At 40.1% G+C, this 23,699-nt stretch overlaps 1 protein-coding gene across 1 annotated transcript in view; it reads right to left on the reverse strand.

Annotated features, from left to right (window-relative positions):
* Nucleotides 1-22,683, reverse strand: part of INHA (inhibin subunit alpha) — a 42,297-nt gene extending 19,614 nt beyond the window's left edge. Inside the window, exon 1 of the mRNA XM_044061920.1 lies at nt 22,199-22,683. Within this exon, the coding sequence (XP_043917855.1) occupies nt 22,199-22,502 (304 nt within the window). The 5' untranslated portion in view covers nt 22,503-22,683. The remainder of the gene's footprint in view (nt 1-22,198) is intronic.
* Nucleotides 22,684-23,699: the final 1,016 nt, after the last annotated feature.

A 23,699-nucleotide genomic window follows, 5' to 3' on the forward strand; every position in this document is an offset into this window, starting at 1 on the left:
ATAACTGAAATCAACTCCTTTCAAGTGGATGAATATTAAAACAGCATAGAACTTTGAGATGTGCTGTTGGCATAATGGTTAATGTATTTATTTCACATACAAGAGTTACAGGGTTTGAGTCTCACTAAGAGAAATCATCTAGGCTTAAAATGGTCCACAAGTGCAGCTAGCCTACTACTTACTTATGAACCTAAAAACCTTGAACTTTGCACTTTGGATTTATGAGAAAGCAAGCAGAGCATTTAGGCACAGGATGCTAACTAATCCCCATTCAAAACCCATAATAGGGAGAAGGCACAGATGGAACAGCCAGTGGAGAGCTATGTGTAGAGAAAGTGAAAGCCTGTTGAAAGTAAGGTGGTGGGAGGCGCTCAGAGAAGAAAGCACAAGATTCAACTCATAAAAATAGTTATTAGGCTATCAAGAAGCCAAGGAAGGCAGAGCCATAGCTGCCTCATCTAGCACCATGTGTTATTTCTCATTCTTGTGCCCACACACGGATCACAGAAGCACTTCAGCCCTGATCACTAATGCACTATCAGCATTCATTTATGAAATTGTGCCCACACGGATCACAGAAGCACTTCAGCCCTGATCACTAATGCACTATCAGCATTCATTTATGAAATTGTGCCCACACACGGATCACAGAAGCACTTCAGCCCTGATCACTAATGCACTATCAGCATTCATTTATGAAATTGTGCCCACACACGGATCACAGAAGCACTTCAGCCCTGATCACTAATGCACTATCAGCATTCATTTATGAAATTGTGCCCACACACGGATCACAGAAGCACTTCAGCCCTGATCACTAATGCACTATCAGCATTCATTTATGAAATTGTGCCCACACACGGATCACAGAAGCACTTCAGCCCTGATCACTAATGCACTATCAGCATTCATTTATGAAATTGTGCCCACACGGATCACAGAAGCACTTCAGCCCTGATCACTAATGCACTATCAGCATTCATTTATGAAATTGTGCCCACACACGGATCACAGAAGCACTTCAGCCCTGATCACTAATGCACTATCAGCATTCATTTATGAAATTGTGCCCACACGGATCACAGAAGCACTTCAGCCCTGATCACTAATGCACTATCAGCATTCATTTATGAAATTGTGCCCACACACGGATCACAGAAGCACTTCAGCCCTGATCACTAATGCACTATCAGCATTCATTTATGAAAGCTGGTAGTACACTACACCTCTGATCAGCAATCTCCTGATTGCACCCCCCTGACATCTTGCACCTGGGATGGCTACCTCCATCACCCCATTCTAAGTATGCCGTTGTTGGAAGGTAGGAGGATAGATCAGAGAGGATTTTGCACCACCAAAACAAAACTCATATGTGAGAAAGGGGGGGGGGTAGTCAGTTCCTGGTAGAGTGAAATCCTTTTTAGAGGATACTGAAGATTTTGTTGCATGTTTTTGACAATCTAATGAGCTGGGACACATGGAACAAGCCACATGGGCAACCTGATAAGGCTTATGTTGTTTGCCGGACTCACAGGGAAATAAAAAGGCTAGACAAGTGGCATGAGGCAACAGATGTCTGTGGTTCCAAAAATGTGAACAAACAATGTTTTACTTTAAGCTCAGGGTGCAGTTACCTCATATAGGGCAGATATATTGTACTAACGAGGAATAGTAATACAGCCTGAAGTGGAAGGACAGCTAACACCTTCATATCCCAATTCTTTAAGTATTCAGGTACAAGATTTTCAGTAGGTTTTGTGAAGCTGGACTGCAATCTTACTCTAATATTACAAACTAAAGCACTTCCTTATTTTCTAACATTTGTTTTTCTTTGGACCTGATCATAGTTGATTGAGATTTTGCTCAGCTGCATATGTTGTTGTTAACTAACTCCTATGGTGTTTGATGCTGTACCCCAATCTAGTGACCTCTGATTAAAAAAAAAAGCTGTTATTTCCTTTTAAGCTTTTGCAAATTGCTTGCTACAAGCAGCTGCTGCAGTTTATATCACAGATGGGGTGTTAAAGCCCTTTTATTTGGGTCACAAATGCAATACTGGGGTTCATTTCTGAATGCCAGTCATGCACTGAAGACCAGTTTATGTATGCTGATGACTTCCCCACACACTTTGAACCCAAGGCAACTCCGTCCTTCACCCCAATCCAGCTATACTATTACAGTAAGGGAAGCCCACACCCAAAGTGAGACATTCTTGGTCAGCTGATAATGGAACACCCTGGTAATAGTCCCACAGTACACCTAGATGTGTACAGTACAGTTAATGCATGTTCAGTAAAGGTCATCTAATTGGAACTTATTTGTGTGACATTTCACTCTAAGAACTGTGGTATGTGCTAGAGAGGCTAGACTTTTTGGATAAAAACTGTAAAAATGGCTCCATTTGAAATGTTGAGACTTAAAATCCTGAATCATGAAATTCTGCAAACACAAAGACTGCTCTTTTCCTTTAAACTTGTTTTTTTGCAGGATGCAAGCCTTCCTGCACCCCAAACTTATACTGCCATACCTCAGAGAAAAGGGAATCTTTCAGAAATGTCAGTCTCAGCCTTAATATATTTAAGTCCATATTTTCAATCATTCAGTCTCTACATTCTGCAACTTGGCACTGAGAGTCCCAATATTTCAAATCAGCGATCTGTTTGTTAATCATTCTGAATATATTCTGCAGAGAATTCAGTCATTTGAATTGTTATCCACATTAATTTTGTGGAAAATATGATTTAATGATACATGTAATAGTTGGAGAGCATTGCTTGCACTCTAAATTCATGAAAAAGTACCTTGCTGTAGTAGCAAGGTTTATATGCAAGAACAGCCTAGCTACAGTGTGCTTTTTAGCTATGAACTTCAATGCAAAACTGATTTGAAACTCATACTGCCACAAATACACTGCAGTTCTGTGCTTGCAGTCACCATGGAACTGCATGGGAAAACAATTTAACTACTTATAAAATTGTAATTCAACTTGTTTTGTCACACAGATTGTAGTCAGACATGAAGTGAAGTTCTGGTGCAGTTCTCAGCTGTCCTGATTTTTTTTTCTTTTTGTTTTGCATTTACTAGATAAGCCCACTGGACAAAGCAGGGAAATGGAGCTGGAAGGATTCAAACCTTACATACATGCATACATACATACAAATGTTTCAAGCATGGGCATTAATGCTCTTCTAGCTTGCCAATATACCAAAACACTTGTTCCCATAATAAATGTCCAGGCTGTTCTTAAAAAATATCTAAACTACTACTTGCTTTAATGTAATTTGGTAGTCTGTTCCATGCATCAGCTACTCTGTCAGAGAACCAATCAGTACACTTCTCATTCCTATAGAATCTTCTACACAGGTTGTCTGATGATTCTCTAGTGCTGTTTGTTAACCCCAAATATACCCAGAGGTAGTTGTTCCTAAATGGTCATCTGCGGTGGTGCAGCGGTAGCGCTGTTGATCACAGCACGAGGTTCTCCCGTTTGATTCTTGGCTGGAGTGCGGGGAGTGTCTTCTGTGTGAAGTCTGCATGTCCTCCCCGCGGTTGGGTGGGTGTTCAATAGACATGCGTAAATGGGCATGCCTTCGTTGAAGGTTGAACATCAAGCTGGCACCTTGGCGTTCGTGAAAATCTACTGCCAATCATTAGCGGACCGGAGTTCCGCTGTGGCGGCCCCTAATCAGGAAAAAGCCGAAAGACACAAAAAAGTTGTCCCTAAATGCCCTATATACCTGAATAAGATCTTCTCTTAAATATCTATAAGCGACACTGTACAAGTTTAGATATTTTAGTCATTCATAATAACTTAGATTTTCACATCCATGGATTCCCTTGGTATATTTCTGCTGTAGTCTTTCCAGTTTATTCATGCTTGTTTTCCTATAGGGTTTCCATATTGTTATTCCATACTCAAGTTTGGGTCTACTGTAACTAACAAACAATGACTTCATTATGTTTGATTTCCTAGACTTTATAAATCTTTTTATACAACCTATAGTTCTATAACTATCATTAGCCAATTGGTTGATATGATTAGAAAAACTCATAGTTGAATCTACCCATATACCCAGGTCCTTAAATGAGTCTAAAGTTTCAATCACTGTGTGCTGTATTAAATATTCACCTTTCAGTTTATGTCTCCCAAATCTCATATGCTTAGTTTTTGATGTATTTATCAACATATTATTCTCCTGTGCCCAAATGGTCAATTTAATCAAATTATTTTGCAGACATGCCTTATCTGTAACACTTGTAATCAGTTTACCCAATTTCAGGTCATCAGAATATAGACTGTAGAACACCTCAGATGAAAAAGTAAGGTCTGAAAGATACAATCTAAACAAGTAAGGGCCTAGGACAGAGCCCCGTGGGACACCTTGACTGTTACCAAGGATTTCACCTGTCCAGTTGTTGTGTGATACTTGCCATGTCCTATTTGTAAGCCATGCATCTATCCATCTTATCAACAGTTCATCAATACCTAGTTGTACTAATTTATTGATCAGTGTTTTGTGGATGACCCTGTCAAATGCTGAAATTAAATCTATCTAAATCACATCACAACACAATTTTTCATTCATAGATGTTTTTATATTGTTATAGAACATCATGTTACAGGTGGTAATAGATCTATTTTCAAGATATGCATGCTGATATATGTTTTCAAGTCCAAACCTATCCAGTTCTGACAATAACTTATCTAGTATTACCTTCTCCATTATTTTTCTACAACATGAAAGTAGACTTAAGGGTCTATATGATTCTGGGTTTGTCCTATTCCCCTTTCCCTTAAAGGCAGGTTTAATAAGTGCATGTCTCCAATCTTGAGGACTCTCCCCATATTTATATGACCTAGTGAATAATAAATATAATGGTAGTGTAAGTTCTTGCTGAAGTGTTCTCAGGTCATTGTTACTTATTCCGTCTCCTCCCTGCACTTTGTTTGGATTCAGTTTGGACAGTTCTTTTTCAATATAATCAAATTTGATTCCAGTATCTGGGGTTACCTGGATGTCACTAGGACAACTTACCACCCCTTTTGTGGAGCCAAACTGTTTTGCATAAGATTTTGTAAATATATCTGTAATCTGTTGTGTCTGAGAATAAATTTTAGAATCTGCACACAGTTTATCAATTTGTGTATCTTTACTCCTTCCACATCTTATGTATCTATAAAAATGTTTCCTATTATGCTCAATATCTTTATATAAATTTTCTTTAAATTGTTCTTGATCTTGTCTAACACTATGCTTAATCTATTTGTCCAGCTTGTTTATTTCAGTTTTCAAAGTTGTAGTTCGACCTCTCTTCCATTTCTTATATTTTTTTGTCTCTCACCTTAATCAGGTATCTTGTTCTTATGGAAATATACCCCCCTGATGTTGCGTGCCTAGGTCCTGATGTTAAACATTTTTTTTTTACTTTTTGCACTCAAACAATTTCTCTTTCAAAACTTTTCACATTCCATCTGAAGTTTTTCCACTGAAAACCTCACGCCAGTTAGTTTTATATAGTAACTATTTTGCTTCCCTATAATCTGTAATTAACCTTCTGTGCATTGACTTAGATTTGAGTTTGGCAGAATTATCTATCAACAAATTAACCTTAATAACCCCATGATCACTGCACATCAATGGTGGTAAAACTTGACTTGAAGTTACAGTAATTTCTTTGGGAACACAAACAATATCTAGTATATTCCGTCCCCTGACATGTTTCTTTACAATCTGAAGCATTTGTTGTTCCTGAATATACTCCGTGAATAATTTCTTTACTAACGTTGTTGAAACAATAGTATTGCAATCTGTTTCTGGTAAATTTAAGTTCCCAGCTAATATTATTCTTCGCTCCTTGTTTCATGCAAGAAATGTATGAATTCCTCTAGGTCATTTGCACTTGACTTTGGTGGGTTATACACTCCAACAATTGTTATATGTTCCAGGATTGTCTTTATTGTCACAGTTACATAGTCTATAGTATTGGTGTTATCAGTGAACATGTAATAATCACAGGTCTCATAACACCTCCACCTGATTTTTTTGTTAGAATGTCTGTTACAGTAAAAACATTTATACCCTGACAGAACTGGTTTCCAGTCATTGTTCTTTAACCATGTTTCACAAACGATAACAACATCAATCTTGTGGGAACATAGCAAATGTTCTAATACCTTGACCCCCGACTATGGAAAGCAGCTTTCATGGATATTCCTGGATTTGGTTAAGTGATGACTTCAGTGAGCATGCTGTCAGGTCATCACAAACAAAAACTTATAAACCTTTCAGAAAGTACATACAAAGTCACATCCAATTATATATTTGTTTTCTAAGTGAATGGTAGCATGGCATTAAAAGTATAACTTCATTTACAGACATCATTCCTCATGACTTTTGACTTTTACCCTGATTCATGAAGTAACAAGTTCAGTACCACCAACATCTTTAAAAGCTGTTAGATTTTTTAACCAAAAGCTCAGAGAGAGACCTCAGAAAACCAAAACACTTAAACCAAATCAACTCAAGGTAACAACTTAGTCTGGAGGAGAAAATAACCAAGGGAAGTTAATATTATATTGCCATTTCAACTGTTTATTGGAAAAAAAGTTAAGCACTTTCATCCCTGTGTGCTACCAGGACTTCATTAAAAGAGAAGAATACGAAAGCTAATAGAAACTATAGGTGGAGAAAGGCACAGAATTGCCCTCTACAAATCCATGAAGAATGGCCATGGCAAAGCCCACGCTGGCCCTGGAAATTACATCCAACTTGTAATGTTTGGTAAAAGTGTGTACAGAAGAAGTAGCAACTTCCAAGATGTATCTGGCATCCAGACCCTTGCAGAAAGCACCAGAGGAGGCCACTGCCCTGGTAAAATGAGTACGAACAAAAGAGAAAAGCTGTTTGTCATGAAAAAAATAGAACCGAGAAATGGCCTTAAAAATGCAGGAGGCAATGGTTTGCTTTCATACTGCCAAACTAATTTCCTGGCATGAAAAGAAACAAAAAGCTGCTCAGATTTCCTGATATGTTTTGTGTTGTCCAGGCAATATCTGAGCTGTTAATGTACAATCCAAGGTGTGAAAACCCCTCTTACTAGGATTTTGTGGAGAAGAAAAAAGACAGAAGATGAATGCACCGAATCAAGGACTAATCATTATCCACCTTGGGCATGAAGGAAGAATTGGTAAGAAAAGACACCCTGCCCCTGTGAAAAAACAAACAAGAGGTAATCGTTATGAGTGCTTCAAGGGTTGAAACCCTCTTGGCAGAAGTAAGAGCCACCAACAAGGTAGTGTAAGGAAAAAGAAGAAACTGCAGGCTCAAAGGGGGGCTGGCTTAATTCCTCCAGAACAAAGGGGGGCTGGCTTAATTCCTCCAGAACAAAATGGAGGAGGAACAGGCTTTCTAGGATGCCAAATATGAAGGACGCCTTTTAAAATTGTTTGATTTATAACTAGAAGCCAAAGGGAGACTCAGAGGCTGACAAGCAGAAATGGCTGACATGAACTTTAACAGATGAATATGCTGAACCAGAAGTGAGCAACTCAGAAATAAGAAAGGACCATAGGAACCCCCACAAAAAAGGGTCCAGGTCACGCATGAGACATCAAATAGAAAATCTCTTCCATTTAGTCACGTGATTTTCTAGTACTAGGTTTTGTGGCCTCCTGTAAAACCAAAAGCACATCCTCAGAAAATTCATGCCTAAAAGGAATTAAAATGCTATCACCCAAAGTGTCAATCGAAGGGTAGACAAGTGAAGCTAAATAAAAGAACCCTGGTTTTGTGTAAAAAGATACATCTTGTGATGGTAGCTTGTAATGATTGCTCCTGGCTAGATGAAAGAGAAGGGGGAACTAGTGGTGCTGTCTGGACCAAAAGGAATGCACAAGCAAGATTTTGGGCATGTCCCACATGATCTTGTGAAGGATCTTTGGTAGTAGAGGAAGAGGGGAAAAGGCATACACAAACATCTCCTTCCAAGAAAAAAGACATGGCATCCACTTTCCAAGCCAGAAGACTTTGTCACTTGAACAGAACTGGGGAAGTTGCCTGTTCAGAGATGAGGCAAAAAGATCTACTTGAGGAATACTTCACTTATGTGTAATGTTCAGTAACACCTCCCTGTGAACAGATAAGAGCCCTTATTTCCACGATGTTGATATGGTCTGCCAGTTGTTGATGGGACAAAAGACCTCATTCTTGAGGATTTATCTTAGATCTGCTCAAGGAACCTACCAGCAGATAGTGCTCTGAATGAATGTAGACTGCCTGAAGAACCAAGTGAGGGTGGGCTGCAAAATTCCAAGCTTGAAAGCCAGTCTGCAAAGAAGACAAGATTTTGTGTCCCCTTGCTTATTGATCCACCACATGACTGTGGTATTGTTTGCAAAAACCTTTAGAGGACCTGGAACCCAAAGGGAGAGAAAAGCCTGGAGAAATAGAAGTACAACCCTCATCTCCTTAATGTTGATATGGTCTGTCAGTTGTTGATAGGACCAGGGACCCTGGACTTTTAGTTGTTGGAGGGGGCTCCCCAACCATGATTGGAGGCATCCATGAACAGCTACTGAGTAGGGAGAAGAACCTAAAAAGACAGACCTGGATTCATATCTGGTGAATCCACCAGTGGAGTTCGAGCTTCAGACAAGGCAAGAGTGAAACCAGATTCTCCAAAGGGAGCCATGCGAAGGGTGGACACCATGTACTCCAGAGCTTGGAGAAATTCCCTTGCAGGAAGGACTGGAAAACAAAAAAGAGACTGAAAATAAGAAGTCAAAGAGAGGGCAAGGATTTTGGGAGGCAGGAGACAAGCTTGCACTGGAATGGTCTGAATCCTGCAACCCAGAAGCACTTTGTCCTAAGAGGGAGTGAACACAGACTTTTTGACATTGAGGATGAACTCCATACTGCACAGCAGCAGCATAGTGAATGTAGAGTCTGATGCAGGGGCTGCTGGGAGGGGGCTTGCATTAAAGTATCATCCAAATAAGGGAATATTTCAATTCCCTGAAGTCAGCAGAAGGCTACCACAGGGGCTAGACATTTGTTAGAAAACCTTGGAGCTGTAGAGTGACCAAATGTAAAACAAAGAACTGATGATGAGAAGAAACAGAGAAACATGAAAACTTCGTGAAGACAGGGGGAAGTAGGAATATGGAGGTAGGCATCCTTCAAATACAGAGATACCACAAAAGGTTGAGAAAGCAACAAAGGCAAACGTGACAGGAGAGACAGCACCCTGAAAGAAGTGAGTTTGAGAAATGTGTTGAAAATGAGGGAAATGGCAAGGAGGTGGCTGAGGAAGAAACTCCAAGCCACAAAAATAACCATTTTAGATAATGGAGATTACTTTGGTGTCTGTGGTTATCTGTTGCCAAACAGTAAAAGAAAGAATCAGCCTGAGGGATACAAGAATATAGATGAGAGGATGGGGAGGCTGGATGGTAGATCGAGGCAGATTTGTCTGGAACAGATCTTTGGCCACTAGAACTATGAGGGGGCCTGTTTGGGACAATTTACTTATGAACAGTCTTGCTCTTAAAAGGTTGTATAGGCTGCCTACAGGCAAAGGAAGGTTTAGAGGGATAATTTCTCTGGAAATTAGGGATGGGGAAACAAAGATTTGGTTCAGGTTCTGCACAATCTTACCATTTTCATAAAGAGTTTTAAACAATTCTGCAGCAGAAATGCCAAAGAGATTTTGGGTGTCTAAGTGGGAATCTAATAGTTTGAACTTGATGTCTTCAGGTAAGGCCTGAAGGCACAACCATGAGTATATCCTCATTACAGATCCAGTGGCAACTGCACCAGAGGAGGTATCAGCAGCATCATTACTTCATTTAATGGAATGGTAAGCTATATGAGAGGCAGAACTCAAAAGAGTAAGGGCAGATGTCTCACTGTCAAATTAGGCATATCAGTCAAAATCCCCCCAAGCTGGGAGAGAAGAGCCAGGCTATACCTATTCATGTGTTTTGGATAATTAATGGTCTTGAAGGCCAAAGGAGAAGTATGCACTTTCCCCATACCTCTCCATAGCACATATGTCCTTATCAGAAAATAAAGAAGATAGCAAGATGGGTGGCTTATCTGTGGACTTGTAAACAGCAGCAAGATCAGGAAAAAGACTTTTATACAAACACTTGCAATCCTCAGGTACTTTATAAAATCTGTTTGGCTTCTTAGGGGCCAGAGATTAAGAAACTGCAGAAAAGGCATCAAAAAGGGAAGCTAAAACAGGGGGGACTGCAGAAGGTCTGGGTGTGTCCATTTGCAAAAGTTGATAATATCTTTTTTGATCATCAAAAACCTGAAAACATACCCATTTAAAGTGTTCCATCATGCAGACCACTGTATCCCCAAAAGACAATTCTTTAAAAGGAGAATAAGGGGACAGTGTGTCTTTTTTATCAGACCCCAAGGTGAGAGGAGAGTGGATCTGGGAGGAATATGTCATGTACTCTAAACCAGAGTCCAACTCTTCAGCAGTAGAATCAGAATACTTAGGCCTCCATGAAGGGGTGGAAGACCAGAAGGAGAAGCAGGGACAATCTTTGTGGGGCTTTCAGGACCATAAAGAGCATTGAGGAACCCCTCATTAATGTCCTGCTACGCTGAGTGGTGATCACAGAAGCCACATTTTTTTTTTGTTTGGTTAAAGGAACATCTGCTTTAACAAATCTAGGAGGTTCACAACCATGACTAGATGTGATGAGGGTACCAGCCACCTCTTCTCTTACTAATATTCAGATATAATCAGCCATGGTTCACCCTCAACATCTGCACCAGACATATGCACAGCCTTGTCAGACCTGTTGGCAGAGAACTCTGTGTTTGCCACAACTGGGCAGAGGGAACTGATGTCGGCACCAGATGGTCTTTGGGTTCTTCATCCAGCCCAGTGAAGATGTCCATTAGAGGCTGGACAGCAGCAGGATCAGTACGTGCTTTTTTTGTTTTTTGTTTTTAAGTGGTGGCTTAATATCAGGGCTGGCAGATTCGGTCATAGTACCCTGAGCCAAAAGTTTCACACATTGGTTTGGAACATCTTAGGGACAAACACTTAACAAATCTCACACTGTGTATGGCTGTGTGTAGCACCCAAGCATAAAAAGCACTTATCATGAGTATCTTTATGGGTAATCTCCCTTCCTGTATGACATGAAAACAAACTACAATGAGGACCCCAGTGGGGCACTTATCTTTAGAAGACTCGGTAGATGAACTAGCTCTGTGAATGGAGTGAAGCCCAAATTCAGAGGTAACATTTGGACTGGTGGCAAAGAAGTCCTAATGATTAGGAATCCATGCATCATATATGTACCTTCTGCATGCACATAGGTCATATGTCTAATGTGCAATGCCTGGAAAGCATAAAGAATTTGGTATGCTTGCAAGATATCCCAAGAGTAAAGAACACTGCAACAGTGATAAGGAAGGACATCTATACTTAGGGGTAAGAACATAATGATATTCAGCTCAGCAACAAGAAATACATTGTATTACAATTAGAACAGACATACAGACAAATAGAGTTCACCTGCCGTAAATGGAAATGTTATAACAATTGATAAGGAAATTAGGCACCTGAAGGTTGTTGTCAATATGGATTTCAATTTTAGCACCAATGTACGCTCCATAAAGAGAAGAATGTCCTTAATTCACTGCTGCACTATTCTTAACATATGGGGATTCCCTGCTGTGAAAGTCTGACATCCGTCCAATCTACCAAAGACTCCTGTTGCTTTAAAGGTATGCTGAACTTCACCAAAATGCTCCTTGTATAAAGTAAGGCATAAAGATGAGGTTCAGGCCTACCATAGTCAGAACCTCTTTGCCACCAGTCCGAATGTATCTTTTCACTGTCAGTCTGTTTACCTGCATCCATTTTCTGCCCCTTGGGGTTAATGTCATCCAGGAAGGGTGAATGCCACTGTGGGAGACAGATTCCACATAAAGATCACCATGAGAAGTGTCTTTTTGTCTAGGAGCTTCTCATGACCATACATCTTGTTCAATTTGTCAGGCGTTCATCCTGAAAACCCTTCGCAGTAGACTTTCTTCCCTTTCTTTGTATCTTGAGAATCAGCATCTTAAACTTCTCGCTAAAGATACAATGGAAGGAATCTCCCACCCCAAGGGTCAACCATTGGGGAAGGAGGAGGTGAAAAGGTATGACTGGAATCTTCCACTGTCCAGCATCTGCCAGGTGTTTCTCCTGAGGTTGTTACAAACCCAGAGGCTCACTCAGCTGTGTTGTCAGATTTCTCTACCATGACCGTGTTGGAGGCCACTGAGGATCTGGCTGGCAACATGTCCAAAGAGGCTTTGCAGGTGTCCATGTTGGATGTTCAGGGGGGAACCACAGTTGATTTTTTTTGAGGGGCACAGGGGATTTATTCCATTTTTAGTTGGGAAAGAAGTTCTTATTATGGTTTTCGACTGTCGGCCTGGATCTGAGCCTTCTCAGTTTTTTGTAGGGGACGTTTCCTTAAAAAAGAAACAAAACATGTTTCTTCTGCTCTTAGGGATCCACAAAGTGACTGGCAGGCCTTTACTCAGGGTCTATTTACTGCTTTAATGTCCTTAAAGTCTCCTCAAGGGTTTTTAGTTCCTGCTCCTTCTTTATAGGGTGCCTGAGGATTGTTTTTTCCTATATAAATGAACTGCTGCTGACCCCTCCGTTGTGTCTATAGCCTCTGATAGTCTGTCTCAGTTGCTTCCTTCGCCCAAGTTATTGTCTTCTGACAAGGATAGCAGAGCTATGGAAAGGCTGGGTAAGAAGGTTTACACTTCTTCTACTCTAGCTTTTAGGGCTGTTAATTATCAGACCCATATGTCTAGGTATGTGTTGGCTCTTCTTTCTCAGGCCTGTCAACTTATTTCTGATTGTCCAGACTCTGAGGGTATAACTTCTGTTCTTTCCTTGCTAGGGACTTATTCTTAAGTCATTCTTCATTCTATTAAATGTAGTTATGATGTGCCAGATGCCTCTTCTAGGGCTATTGTTTTTGGTTCAGTGATGAGGAGGCATTCTTGGCATAGACTTCAATCATTTCCAGATGATATTAAGGTTAAGTTGATGGCTGGTTCTCTTGATTATAAGCTTTTGTTTGGGGAAGCTGCTACTGGTTTAAGTCCCTTCAGGATAAGGGTAAGGCCTTACAGGAGCTTAAACATGTGTTTATTTCTCTTGTGCCTAAATTTCAGAGAAATTACCCTGCTAAGCCTGCCTTTGTCCGTAGGCAATTCCACCCTTCAACTAAAGGTAAAGATAAGTGGCAAACTGGCTTATCCTGCTAAGGCTCCTCAGTTTTCAGGGACTCCAAAGCCTTCCTTTCCAGACGAACCAGGTGCTGTATGACTATCCATCCCTTCACAGCCACATTCCTCTTTCTCTTTGCCTTTCTCTTTCTCTTCCTGTTTGGCTTTAGATCACTCAGGATTCTTGGGTTCTATCAATCATTCATCAGGGGTACTTTATGGTGTGGAAATCCCATCCACTTTTATGGACATTCCTCAGCCCCCTCAGGAACAACTTCCCTTTTTTCCCAGAGGTTCTTCAAAATCTCTTGACTCAGGGTATTATTCAAGAGGTGTCTGTGTCCAAAGGGGGAAAGGGTTCTACTCCAGACTGTTTCTAGTGCTCAGAAAAGAGGGCACCTGGAGACCTATTTTAGACATCTCTCATCTAAGCACTTGTCTAAAAGTGCCTTCCTTTTGGATGTTGACCCTTCAGATTCTGTTTACTTTCTTGCTCCCTCAGGCCTATATGGTGCCTCTGGATCTCAAGGATGCTTATCTCTATATTCCAATTCATCCTCTTTTCAGGACTTTTTTGCATTTATCTGTTGCTTCCTGGCATTTTCAGTTCTCTGCTTTGCCCTTTGGCCTTTCTAATGCCCCAAGGGTGTTCACCAAATGCCTTGCTCCTGTGACTGCTTTTTGCAGGCTTCAAGGGATCCAAATATTTCTTTACTTGGATGACCTATTGATTCAGGCATCCTCTCCAGAGACTCTTTTGCAAAATCTTCATTTTGCCATTTACCTTCTTCAGAGTCTGAGGTTCACTATAAATTTCAAAAAGTCTTCTCTGACTCCTTCTCAGGATCATGTTTTTCTGGGGTCTACTTTAGATAATCGAAATGCTACTTACCCGCCTTTTAAAACACAGAGACGAAAGCACTGAAAATCCACTTAAATGAACACGTAAATCTCTGGCAAAAAACTACAGGTAAGTAACCACTTGTCCACCATGGTGAACACTGCCCCTTTCCCCACTGTAGTGTGATCTCAGAGTTGTTATATTTAGTTGGGAGGGGCGAATCCCTCCACATGGGTGGGTTTCACATGGTTTGGTTTTCGTGTTTTGTTGTGGTGTGGTCAAATGGTTACTTACCTGTAGTTTTTGTCAGTGATGTAAGTGTTTGTTTAAGTGGATTTTCGGTGCTTTTGTTTCAGCATTTTAAAAGTCGGGTAAGTGGTGTTTCAATTATCTAAAGTAGACCAATTTTTCTGGGTTGCAGGATTCAGACGGTGCCATTGCTGGCTTCTCTGCCCCCTCCTAAGGCCTTTTTCTCTCAATTCTTTCTTGCACATTCTTCTTCCTCTGGCTTCCATTAACAAAAGGGAGTTTCTGAGAACTCTGGGTTTCATGGCATCCACCACTCTGATGCTGTCTCTGACCAAATGTCACATGAAAAAGTTTCAGTGGTTTCTGAAGTCAGTATGGCCTCAACATGCACATCCTCTAGATATTGTAGCTCCTCTTCTTCCTTGTCCTAGACAGGAACTTCACTGGTGGATTCAGCAGTTGTCTCTGGATCCAGTGATCCTTTTTCATCCCCCTCATCCCTCTCTGGAATTGTTCACAGATGCTTCAGATATGGGATGGGGGTGACATTTGGCTCCCTAAAAGTTCAGGGGGTGTGGTCGTTTCATCAGCAGAAGCAGTACATCAATGTCAAACAGATGGGAGCTCTTCTGATGGCTCCTCAGGCCTTTCATCCTCTTTTCTCTGCAGGGCCTTTCAAAGTGTTCACAAACAATACCACTGTGATGTGGTATATCAACAAACATGGAGGAATGAGATCTTAGCTTCTTTGTCGGTTGGCACTGGTATGGAATCTTATCCCTTCTGCTCAGAACATTGTGGCAGACATTCTGAGCTGGTCCTCAGTCTCATGAATGGATGCTTCAGAGGGATGTTTATGGACATTATCCACCAGGGGATACTCCTCCAGTGGATCTTTTTGCCTCCCCTCTGAACAGACAATTTCCTCTGTTTTGTGCCAGAGTCCCAGGTCCTCTGGTGTGGAAGGTGGACATCCACTCATTTTCTTGGAAGGAGATGTTTTCTTTATGCATTCCCCTCTCCTTCCTCTCATTCCAAAAGTCCTGCTCAAAATTTAACAGGATGTGCCCAAAATCTTGTTGGTGACTCCCTTTTGGTTGTGACACCACTAGTTCCCACTTCTTTGTACTTAGCCAGGGATAGTCATCACAAGTTACCTCACAGAATGGATCTACTCTCACAACATGTCTCTCATCCATTCCCACCTGTCCGCTCTTCAACTGACACTGTGGCTGATAGGATTTTGATTCCTCATAGACACCTTTTTTCTAATGATGTGCTACAAGTCAGGACACTTACTACTAGTAAATCCAAATGGAAGAGTTTTTCTATTTGGTGTCTCTCTTGTAACATGTACCCACTTACAGTGGATGTCCCTTTGGTTCTCTCTTATTTGTGTGAGTTGCACAATGTTGGTTTGGCCTATTCTTCAATTAAGGTCCACTTATCAGCTATCTATGCTTGTCTACCTTTTTCTCCTCCTTTAGCTTCTAGATTTGAGGTGAAACAATTTCTAAAAGGCGTCCTTAATATTAGACCTCCCAGGAAGCCTGTTCCTTCTCCCTGGGATCTTAATTTTGTTTTGGAGAAGTTGAGTCAGGCACCCTTTGAGGCTACTGCTTCATCTTCCTTGCGACATTGATCCTGGAAGACTGTTCTTTTGTTAGCTCTTACTTCTGTCAGATGGGTGGTGTGGTTGTAGGCCCTTGTGGCTTGTCCTCCTTTTTTATCTTAAATGAGGACAGAGTGTCCTTACGCACTAACCCTTCTTTTTTGCCTAAGGTGGTTGATGAGCTATCACTTAATCAGTCTATTAATCTGCCTACTTTTTTCCCCTCTCTGCAAACTGACAGTGAGAGGGTGCTGTTTACTTTGGACATGAACAAGCAACTCAAGGTTTATTTGGATAAGACTAAGGCTATTAAAAAATCTGATCAGTTATTTGTTTTTCATCCTAGATCTTTGGGACTTGCTGCATCAAGCAAGCTATTTCTTCTTGGATTTCTAAGGCTATTTCTTTTTGTTACACTTTTCATGGCTAGCACCTTCCCTTTACAGTCCAGGCTCATTCTACCACAGCTGTGGCTTCTTCTGGTGCTTTTTTCAATGGCTTAGCTACTAATTATATTCTTGAAGCAGCTACATGGACTTCTGTGCATACCTTTACCAAGCACTACAAGTTGGATGGTATCTCTAGAGCTAGGGTTGGTTTTGCTAGGGCCGTTCTTCATGGGTTTTTAGGGGACTCTTCTGCTCTTTCCCCCTCTCTAATTTCCTGTTGAGCTTTGGCATGCTCCCATATGTTACGAATACTGCAGCAGTGACTGTAAGGACACTGCAGCAGTGAATGTAAGGACACTGCAGCAGTGAATGTAAGGACATAGTACAGTTGTGTAAAATCTTACCATAATGGTAGTTGTCTTTGTCTTCACTGCTGCAGTATTCACTCCCTCCCACTTTCCCCTCTAGTCCTTTGCCTTCCTGGATGTACAGATTACCTCTCAGGTTCCTTGAACTGGTGCTCCTACTGGGACATTAATTTCTGACTATGATAGGTTTGAACACCACCTTTATACCCTGTGCTACACAAGGAGCATTTTGGTGATGTTCAGGATACCTTTAAAGCAACAGGAGTCTGGTAGATTGGCAGGCCGTCAGATTTACATGGCAGGGAATCCCCATATGTTAAGAATACTGCAGCAGTGAAGGCAAGGACATCTACCATTATGGTAAGATTTTACACAACTTTACTTTCTTCTTAATGATAAGGACTATAGTAAGGACAGTCACCTCAAGAAATGGGGAAAGTACTTACACCACTGTATTCATCATCATCATCATCATCATCATCATCATCATCATCATCATCAATGACTGTCAATATGATGAAGACTGTCTGATTTAAAGTTACATTCTGTCTATTGTATAAAGTTGAAAAGAATCTAATATGAGCCCTTACATGTTTCATAGTTGAAAATTGAGTGCAATAAGGGGAACAGTGTTTGTAGATTATGGAAATGGAAGAAGAAAAATAACACCAACATAACTCATAGGTATATACTACCAAAATAATACTTCCACAACAGTGTAAAGAAAAAGTATAATAGGCTTCCAAAGTATATAGGAAACCCAAGAAGGTTGTTTAGTTTAAAAGATGGTTGGATAGGCTGTTTGGAGACACAGCTTTTAGGGCAAGACCACAAGGAAGTCACATAGCCCAATGAAATGGAGAAAATTTTAAACAATGGTGGGGGTTTGATTTGGAAAATCATGTGAAGGGGTAATTTAAGCCTGGGAATAAGAATTTATCTCCAACATTACTACAATTATTTAGTAAATTTAGTGAAGGGTTAAATTATGCCTGATAAATAGGAACACACCTCAAAGATAGGTACAGCTAAGACCTATGCAGCAATTTCTTTGGGCAGACATTGCTTTATTGTGCCTCAGACGAACAGGTGCTTTACATGGGCACAGAAACCTCCAGAGAATAAAAGCTGCTCAGCAGTCTGCCATTTTCAGTGACTGAGACTTCTGATTTTTGCACCTCCATTCTTGAATCCAGACTGTGGGGACCCCAAAAGAAACATTACTGCAGTAGGGGAGATCAGTTCATTAAAAGAGCTTCTGCTGAAGCTCCTTTAGTAAAGTCAGACTGGCTTTACATCTGAATGCATACTATATATATATATATATATATATATATGGGTCTACTACCGTAGATCAAAATAACACTATTTCAAAATATGATAGTAGTATCCCACTAACGCGAAAGTGCACTCCAACGAAAGTGCACTTTTGCAAAAGTCACTAGAACGAAGGGTTAGGGCTTGGGTAATGGATAGTGGATATCTAGTAGGGCTGTCCACTATCCTTAACCCAAGCCCTAACCCTAAGGTGTATCACTACTGCACCACAGTGCAGGAAATTGTATTTCCTCCACTGAGCAGTAGTTACGGATCTATTTCCTGTACTGTGGTGCTGTAGTCACAGACATCAGGATTACAACTTGGGTTAAGGATAGTGGATAGCCCTACTAGCGATCCACTATCCTTAACCCAAGCCCTAACCCTAAGGTCCATCACTACTGCACCACAGTGCAGGAAATGTCCCATTCGACTTAGTGACTTTCGTGAAAGTGTACTTTTGTTGAAGTGCACTTTCGCATTAGTGGGACACTACTATTGTATTTTGAAATAGTGTAATTTCAATCTACGGTAGTAGACCCATATATATATATATATATATATATATTTTTTTTTTTGGTTTTCAAAATTACAACTTGTAAATCAGAAGAACATTCCCATGAAAAACAGAAGCACTGAACCAAATAGTCATATTCAAACTTTACATGCTATATACTTCTGGGTACACAATGCATTGACTACAAAGTTAGTATGAGCTGATTACACTGTTTTTCTTGACAATATATTCAAAGTACATTTGTAAATGCTCTAGATTTTGATCTAGCTTTATTCATTTAGGCATTAGTGAAGTCCTTAATATAATATAGAAAAGCCATTCCAGCTGTTAGGCTCTATCTGCTACCATTTATGGCACTTCTGAACAGGCAGGTGGATGGCTGTTTGTAGCTTGGTTTATCTGGATACTGTGATACTTTGCATTAACTTCTGCAGTTGATAAAACTATTACTGTTCAATTTATTTACTTACACTTGTATCTGGCTACCATTAATGTTCACAAATGCTTTCAAATATATACTTGCATATTTTGTACACTATGATGAAAAGATAATGGAAAGCAGTTCATTAGAATCAGCACAAATGCATTTTATAGCTTATAATGGTCAGTAGCTCGGGAAGTAATGCAACTGTTCTTGATGCTACATCAGAAGGCTGTAGGTTCTCTCCCCTTATCAGGCACATGGATACATATTACAACATGGGATATGCAGTGTGGTATGAAGAAATATTACCCTGCTGATACTGTCTTCTACAGATGAGATGTTAAACCAAAGGCCCATCTATCTGAGATGGTGGGATACCAGCTGGATGCTAATCAGATACAGATGGAATGTTAGATCAAAGTCATCTGTCTGAGATGGTGATACACCCATGGGTTGTAAGAATCTTTCTCAGAAACACACAGTCTACAAATGAGGCTGCAAGATTCAAACTTAATTTTCTCACTTTCGTGTTCTGTTACATGATTTGCAATATGATTAATTTCTGTTATTAATGTTAAATAGATGCTGTAGTGAATTACATCCTTCAAATTATAATTGCAGCAGAAGGAACCTGAAATAACTGATACTTGCTAAAACAAATTCCTATGCTTTGACATTACTTTTTATTGTGTAACTAAGATGTTTCCATAAATTGCTGTAATCTAATAAATGATGCATTTACTGGGAAAGAAGTGTTAATCTCCCTCTGTATATCCCTATACACACACAAGAAAGCTGTGTCCCCAAAATAAAATGTTGCTATAGTGGCGGAGATCAGTTCATTAAAAGAGGTTTTGCTGCAGTTCCTTTGGGAAAGTCAGAGTGGCTTTACATCTGAATGCATACCTTACTTTTTTGGTTTTAAAAATGCAACTTGTACATCAAAAGAACATCCCTATGAAAACCAGTCAAACTCCCCACCTGATACTTTCCCCACCAGGTGAGTAAAAAAAAAACAAACAATAAGAGTGGTGGTATTTCACCGGTGACCAAGGCTTCCCACTTATTGTATACCCCTCATGTCTCATCACGGTGCCAGACTAGAATAAAGCTCAACAGGGTCTTCTTTCTCTGCTGATTCTTCAAGCCCATCCAAACATATATTTGTATATTTTCATATGCTGTCTTTTGCTTAGTTTGTTTTTGCAAGGGAATCTGTCATTGATTAGGTGGCTTAGTATGTTCTATACTCAGAGAGTTGTATTTTGGTGAATGATAGAAATTCCAGACAGATTAGTACTTTGTAAGAATGTACCAACGTATGCACAGTCTTTGTTGATCAACATTTGCAGATGTTTGGCATTTGAATAATAAATTGTCTCTGTTCTGAAGGGTGAAAATACTTATCTGACAAGTCTGTTCGTAAAGCTAGGATAAAAAGGTGGGAACTAGAATATACTGCATTAATTATCAAGATGGTAGCAATATTAAAGGGTCTGAAGGACTCAAATATTCAAATTGTTTTACTTATTTTGTTTTTTGGAGTAGGGAGGTAGTTGATAGTTTAGCATCTTTCTCAAATAGACATGCCTTCACTTTTGCTGAGTTCTGAACAAAGTTATTAAGGAGTTGTTTGGTGAATTTTGTAACAAATGATTGAAAACTGCATTGAAGAAATACTTCTGTACAAAGAAATGTACTCAGTCTAGAATGATCAAATTGGAAGTATTTATACAAAGGGTGAATAGGAGTGTTCCACAGACAGAACATATGGTGGTCCCAGCATCAGAAGTATAGCAGTTGACAATGCATTCACTATGTGCATTTTGATTTCTCCAGAATTTCTATCCAAGACAGAAGACAGATTGTAGCAAGAGTCCTGGTTTTCAATCACTGTGCTAGAAATTAGTGGCAGAGGTATATGATCTAGTGACATCTAACAACAGCATTACGTTTGTTTGCTGGAAACATTTACCTTAATATTTTGTATCTCAGGTGTGCCTATCATCTGAAGTAAAAAGAAATGGTACCAAAATAGAGCTGAAGTCAAATCCATAATACATACCTCAACACTGCACACAGAACGATTTTACAGTTTCCATCATTAGCTCATAATAAATCAAATACAGATAAAGTGTGGCATTTTAGCCTAAATTTGTGGAAAATATGTGCAAATCCTTTACAATTCAGTGAAACAAAATTCTGGCAGAACATCAGGACATTGGCATTAAGGTTTGCAATATCCCAGCATTAATTGCAAAGTAAAAGCCTTCTGACTTCTAACTGTAGTAAACCTAATGAAGACTCTATGGTGCGTATGTGGCAACCATGGCTTTCATTTCCAAATATGACACACGTCTACATTCACTATGTGGTGCTTTACTTATCCAGGCATTACTATGTGCAGTAGTTACTGAGATAATAAAATATGACAGGGTGCTTATTTGTAATTCACACTCTTCCCACATCTCTTATTTTTATTTATTTATTTATTTGTTTAGGTTTCTTGCCAGTTCTCATCAGTTTGGGACAATTTGACCCAAACCATTTCTCTAACTTGGGTATGCATAAGCCCAAGTAAAGCTTCTGTGTGTGAAATGCTAGAACATGTGCATGACATGCACACTGCCTAGAGAATGCTGGGCAAGATATAGTTTGTCATTTGCTAATTCTGAAATAGAAAGCAGAACATGTACAAGATACCCAGCTCTTTTCCAATGCACACACAACCCAGAAGCAGCATATCCACACACACACACACACACACACACACACACACACACACACACACACACACACACACGCACACACACACACACACACACACACACACACACACACACACGCACAGACACACACACACACACACTCACACACACACACACACACACACACACACACACACACACACACACACACACACACACACACACACACACACACACACACACACACACACACACACACACACACACACACACACACACAGCAGCACACACACAGACACACACAGACACACACAGGCACACACACACACACACACACACACACACACACACACACACAGACATTTACCTATACCATGACCACTGGAAGTAACAAGCAACAGTTAAGATTTGAGATTTTGATCAATAACTAAACAAGTTCATGTTTACCTATCGCTTAGCCCTGTTATTCACACATGCGCTTGTTATTTACGTAATTGCTTACCTGTAGTAGGGAATAAGATAACCTGAGTTTGATCTTTTATAAAACTGTCTTTCTCCTCCTCCTTCTCTTCTATGATTCTATGAATGTGATGTTCCAGAGCTTGTCTTTTCCAGGTCCCAGTTCTCTCCTGATGTCCATCAGAGTGATGAAGTGTGTCATTCTTGTTCACTGTGAGAACACTGGCGATGTATTCCCTCAGCCTAGCTACAATTACATCCCTATGTACATCATGATGGCTGCAGCCATCAACAGTAGTTTGGGGACAGATTAACAGGATGAGGAGGGGGGTATAAATGAAGAACATGTCTTACTCAATAACAATGCATTCGCATCTGCTTAACACAGCTGTTTCCTGGGCTTCTCTCCTACCATCTATCAGTTCACACTAAAAATCACACCATCAGCAATTGGAGGACAGTTGTTTCATGCAATCCTACAATGCTGTCTGTGTGACGCAACAGTCTGGATACTTTGAATATTATCTTATTGTAGACATAGACACACACACACACACACACACACACACACACACACACACACACACACACACACACACACACACACACACACACACACACACAAACAAAGACAATAATGTCTGGAATTTATTATTTGTATCCAGGATGACAGAACAACTCTTTTGTCTGCACAGGCAGCTCCCAGCTCTGCAAAGATATGGCATACCAGCTTGGCAAGAAATTGTAATTATCAGGTCTCCCCCATGCTATGGCCTTGTCTGTACAAACTAATGTATCTTATGAGCCATGCTACTTTACTAGTCAAAGACAAGTGAGAAGGTCAGGCATTTTTAATTAACACTGTATCAGTTATTCTGCACACTTTCACCCAACCTGCTCTATTATTGATGTATGAATATTTGTGATTAGTCCATAAGTTTTACAAAAATCAGTTATTTTACTGTAGAAACATAAAAGCACCGCACTGCACAAACAAGAAGTACACATGGACTACATTTTCTAAAAACAAAAACGGGTAGAGTGCATCCATTTTTTGAGTAGGGTGCTTTTACTTGAAAGCAGCCATAATGGAAATGTGTAAAAATGAAAATGTATAAAACACATCTGTCTCGTGTCTATATTCTTTTACTCTAGACCTGCAGGATTTGGAACTGCTGGCAGCTGGCTTGAAGTATTATGATAAAGCCAATTGCTTTCTTTAGTCCCATTCCAAAGGAGGGCATTCCATATAATCTGTTCTGGTGATTGTTACACATCATAGTATATCTGAATATTGCACTAATGATTATACAACTAAGAATGTGATAACCTGAGGGGCAGCCCTGATTACAGCAACAACAGTGGAAAAGGGACAGGAGGAAGACGGCCATTATAGATTGCCTACATGAAACTTGATACTGTGAGTCTCAACACTTTAAAAAATTAAAGTGGGATTCTCACAAAAACAGGGAATTCTGAAGCACGCTGCTAACTTTTAAAACAATTTTGCATGGAGGGGGCTTTGCCTTTTGCACCCGCTGACA

This window comes from Protopterus annectens, chromosome 2.part0 (assembly GCF_019279795.1).
Source record: "Protopterus annectens isolate FY-2018-M chromosome 2.part0, PAN1.0, whole genome shotgun sequence".
NCBI classification, from domain to species: domain Eukaryota; kingdom Metazoa; phylum Chordata; order Ceratodontiformes; family Protopteridae; genus Protopterus; species Protopterus annectens.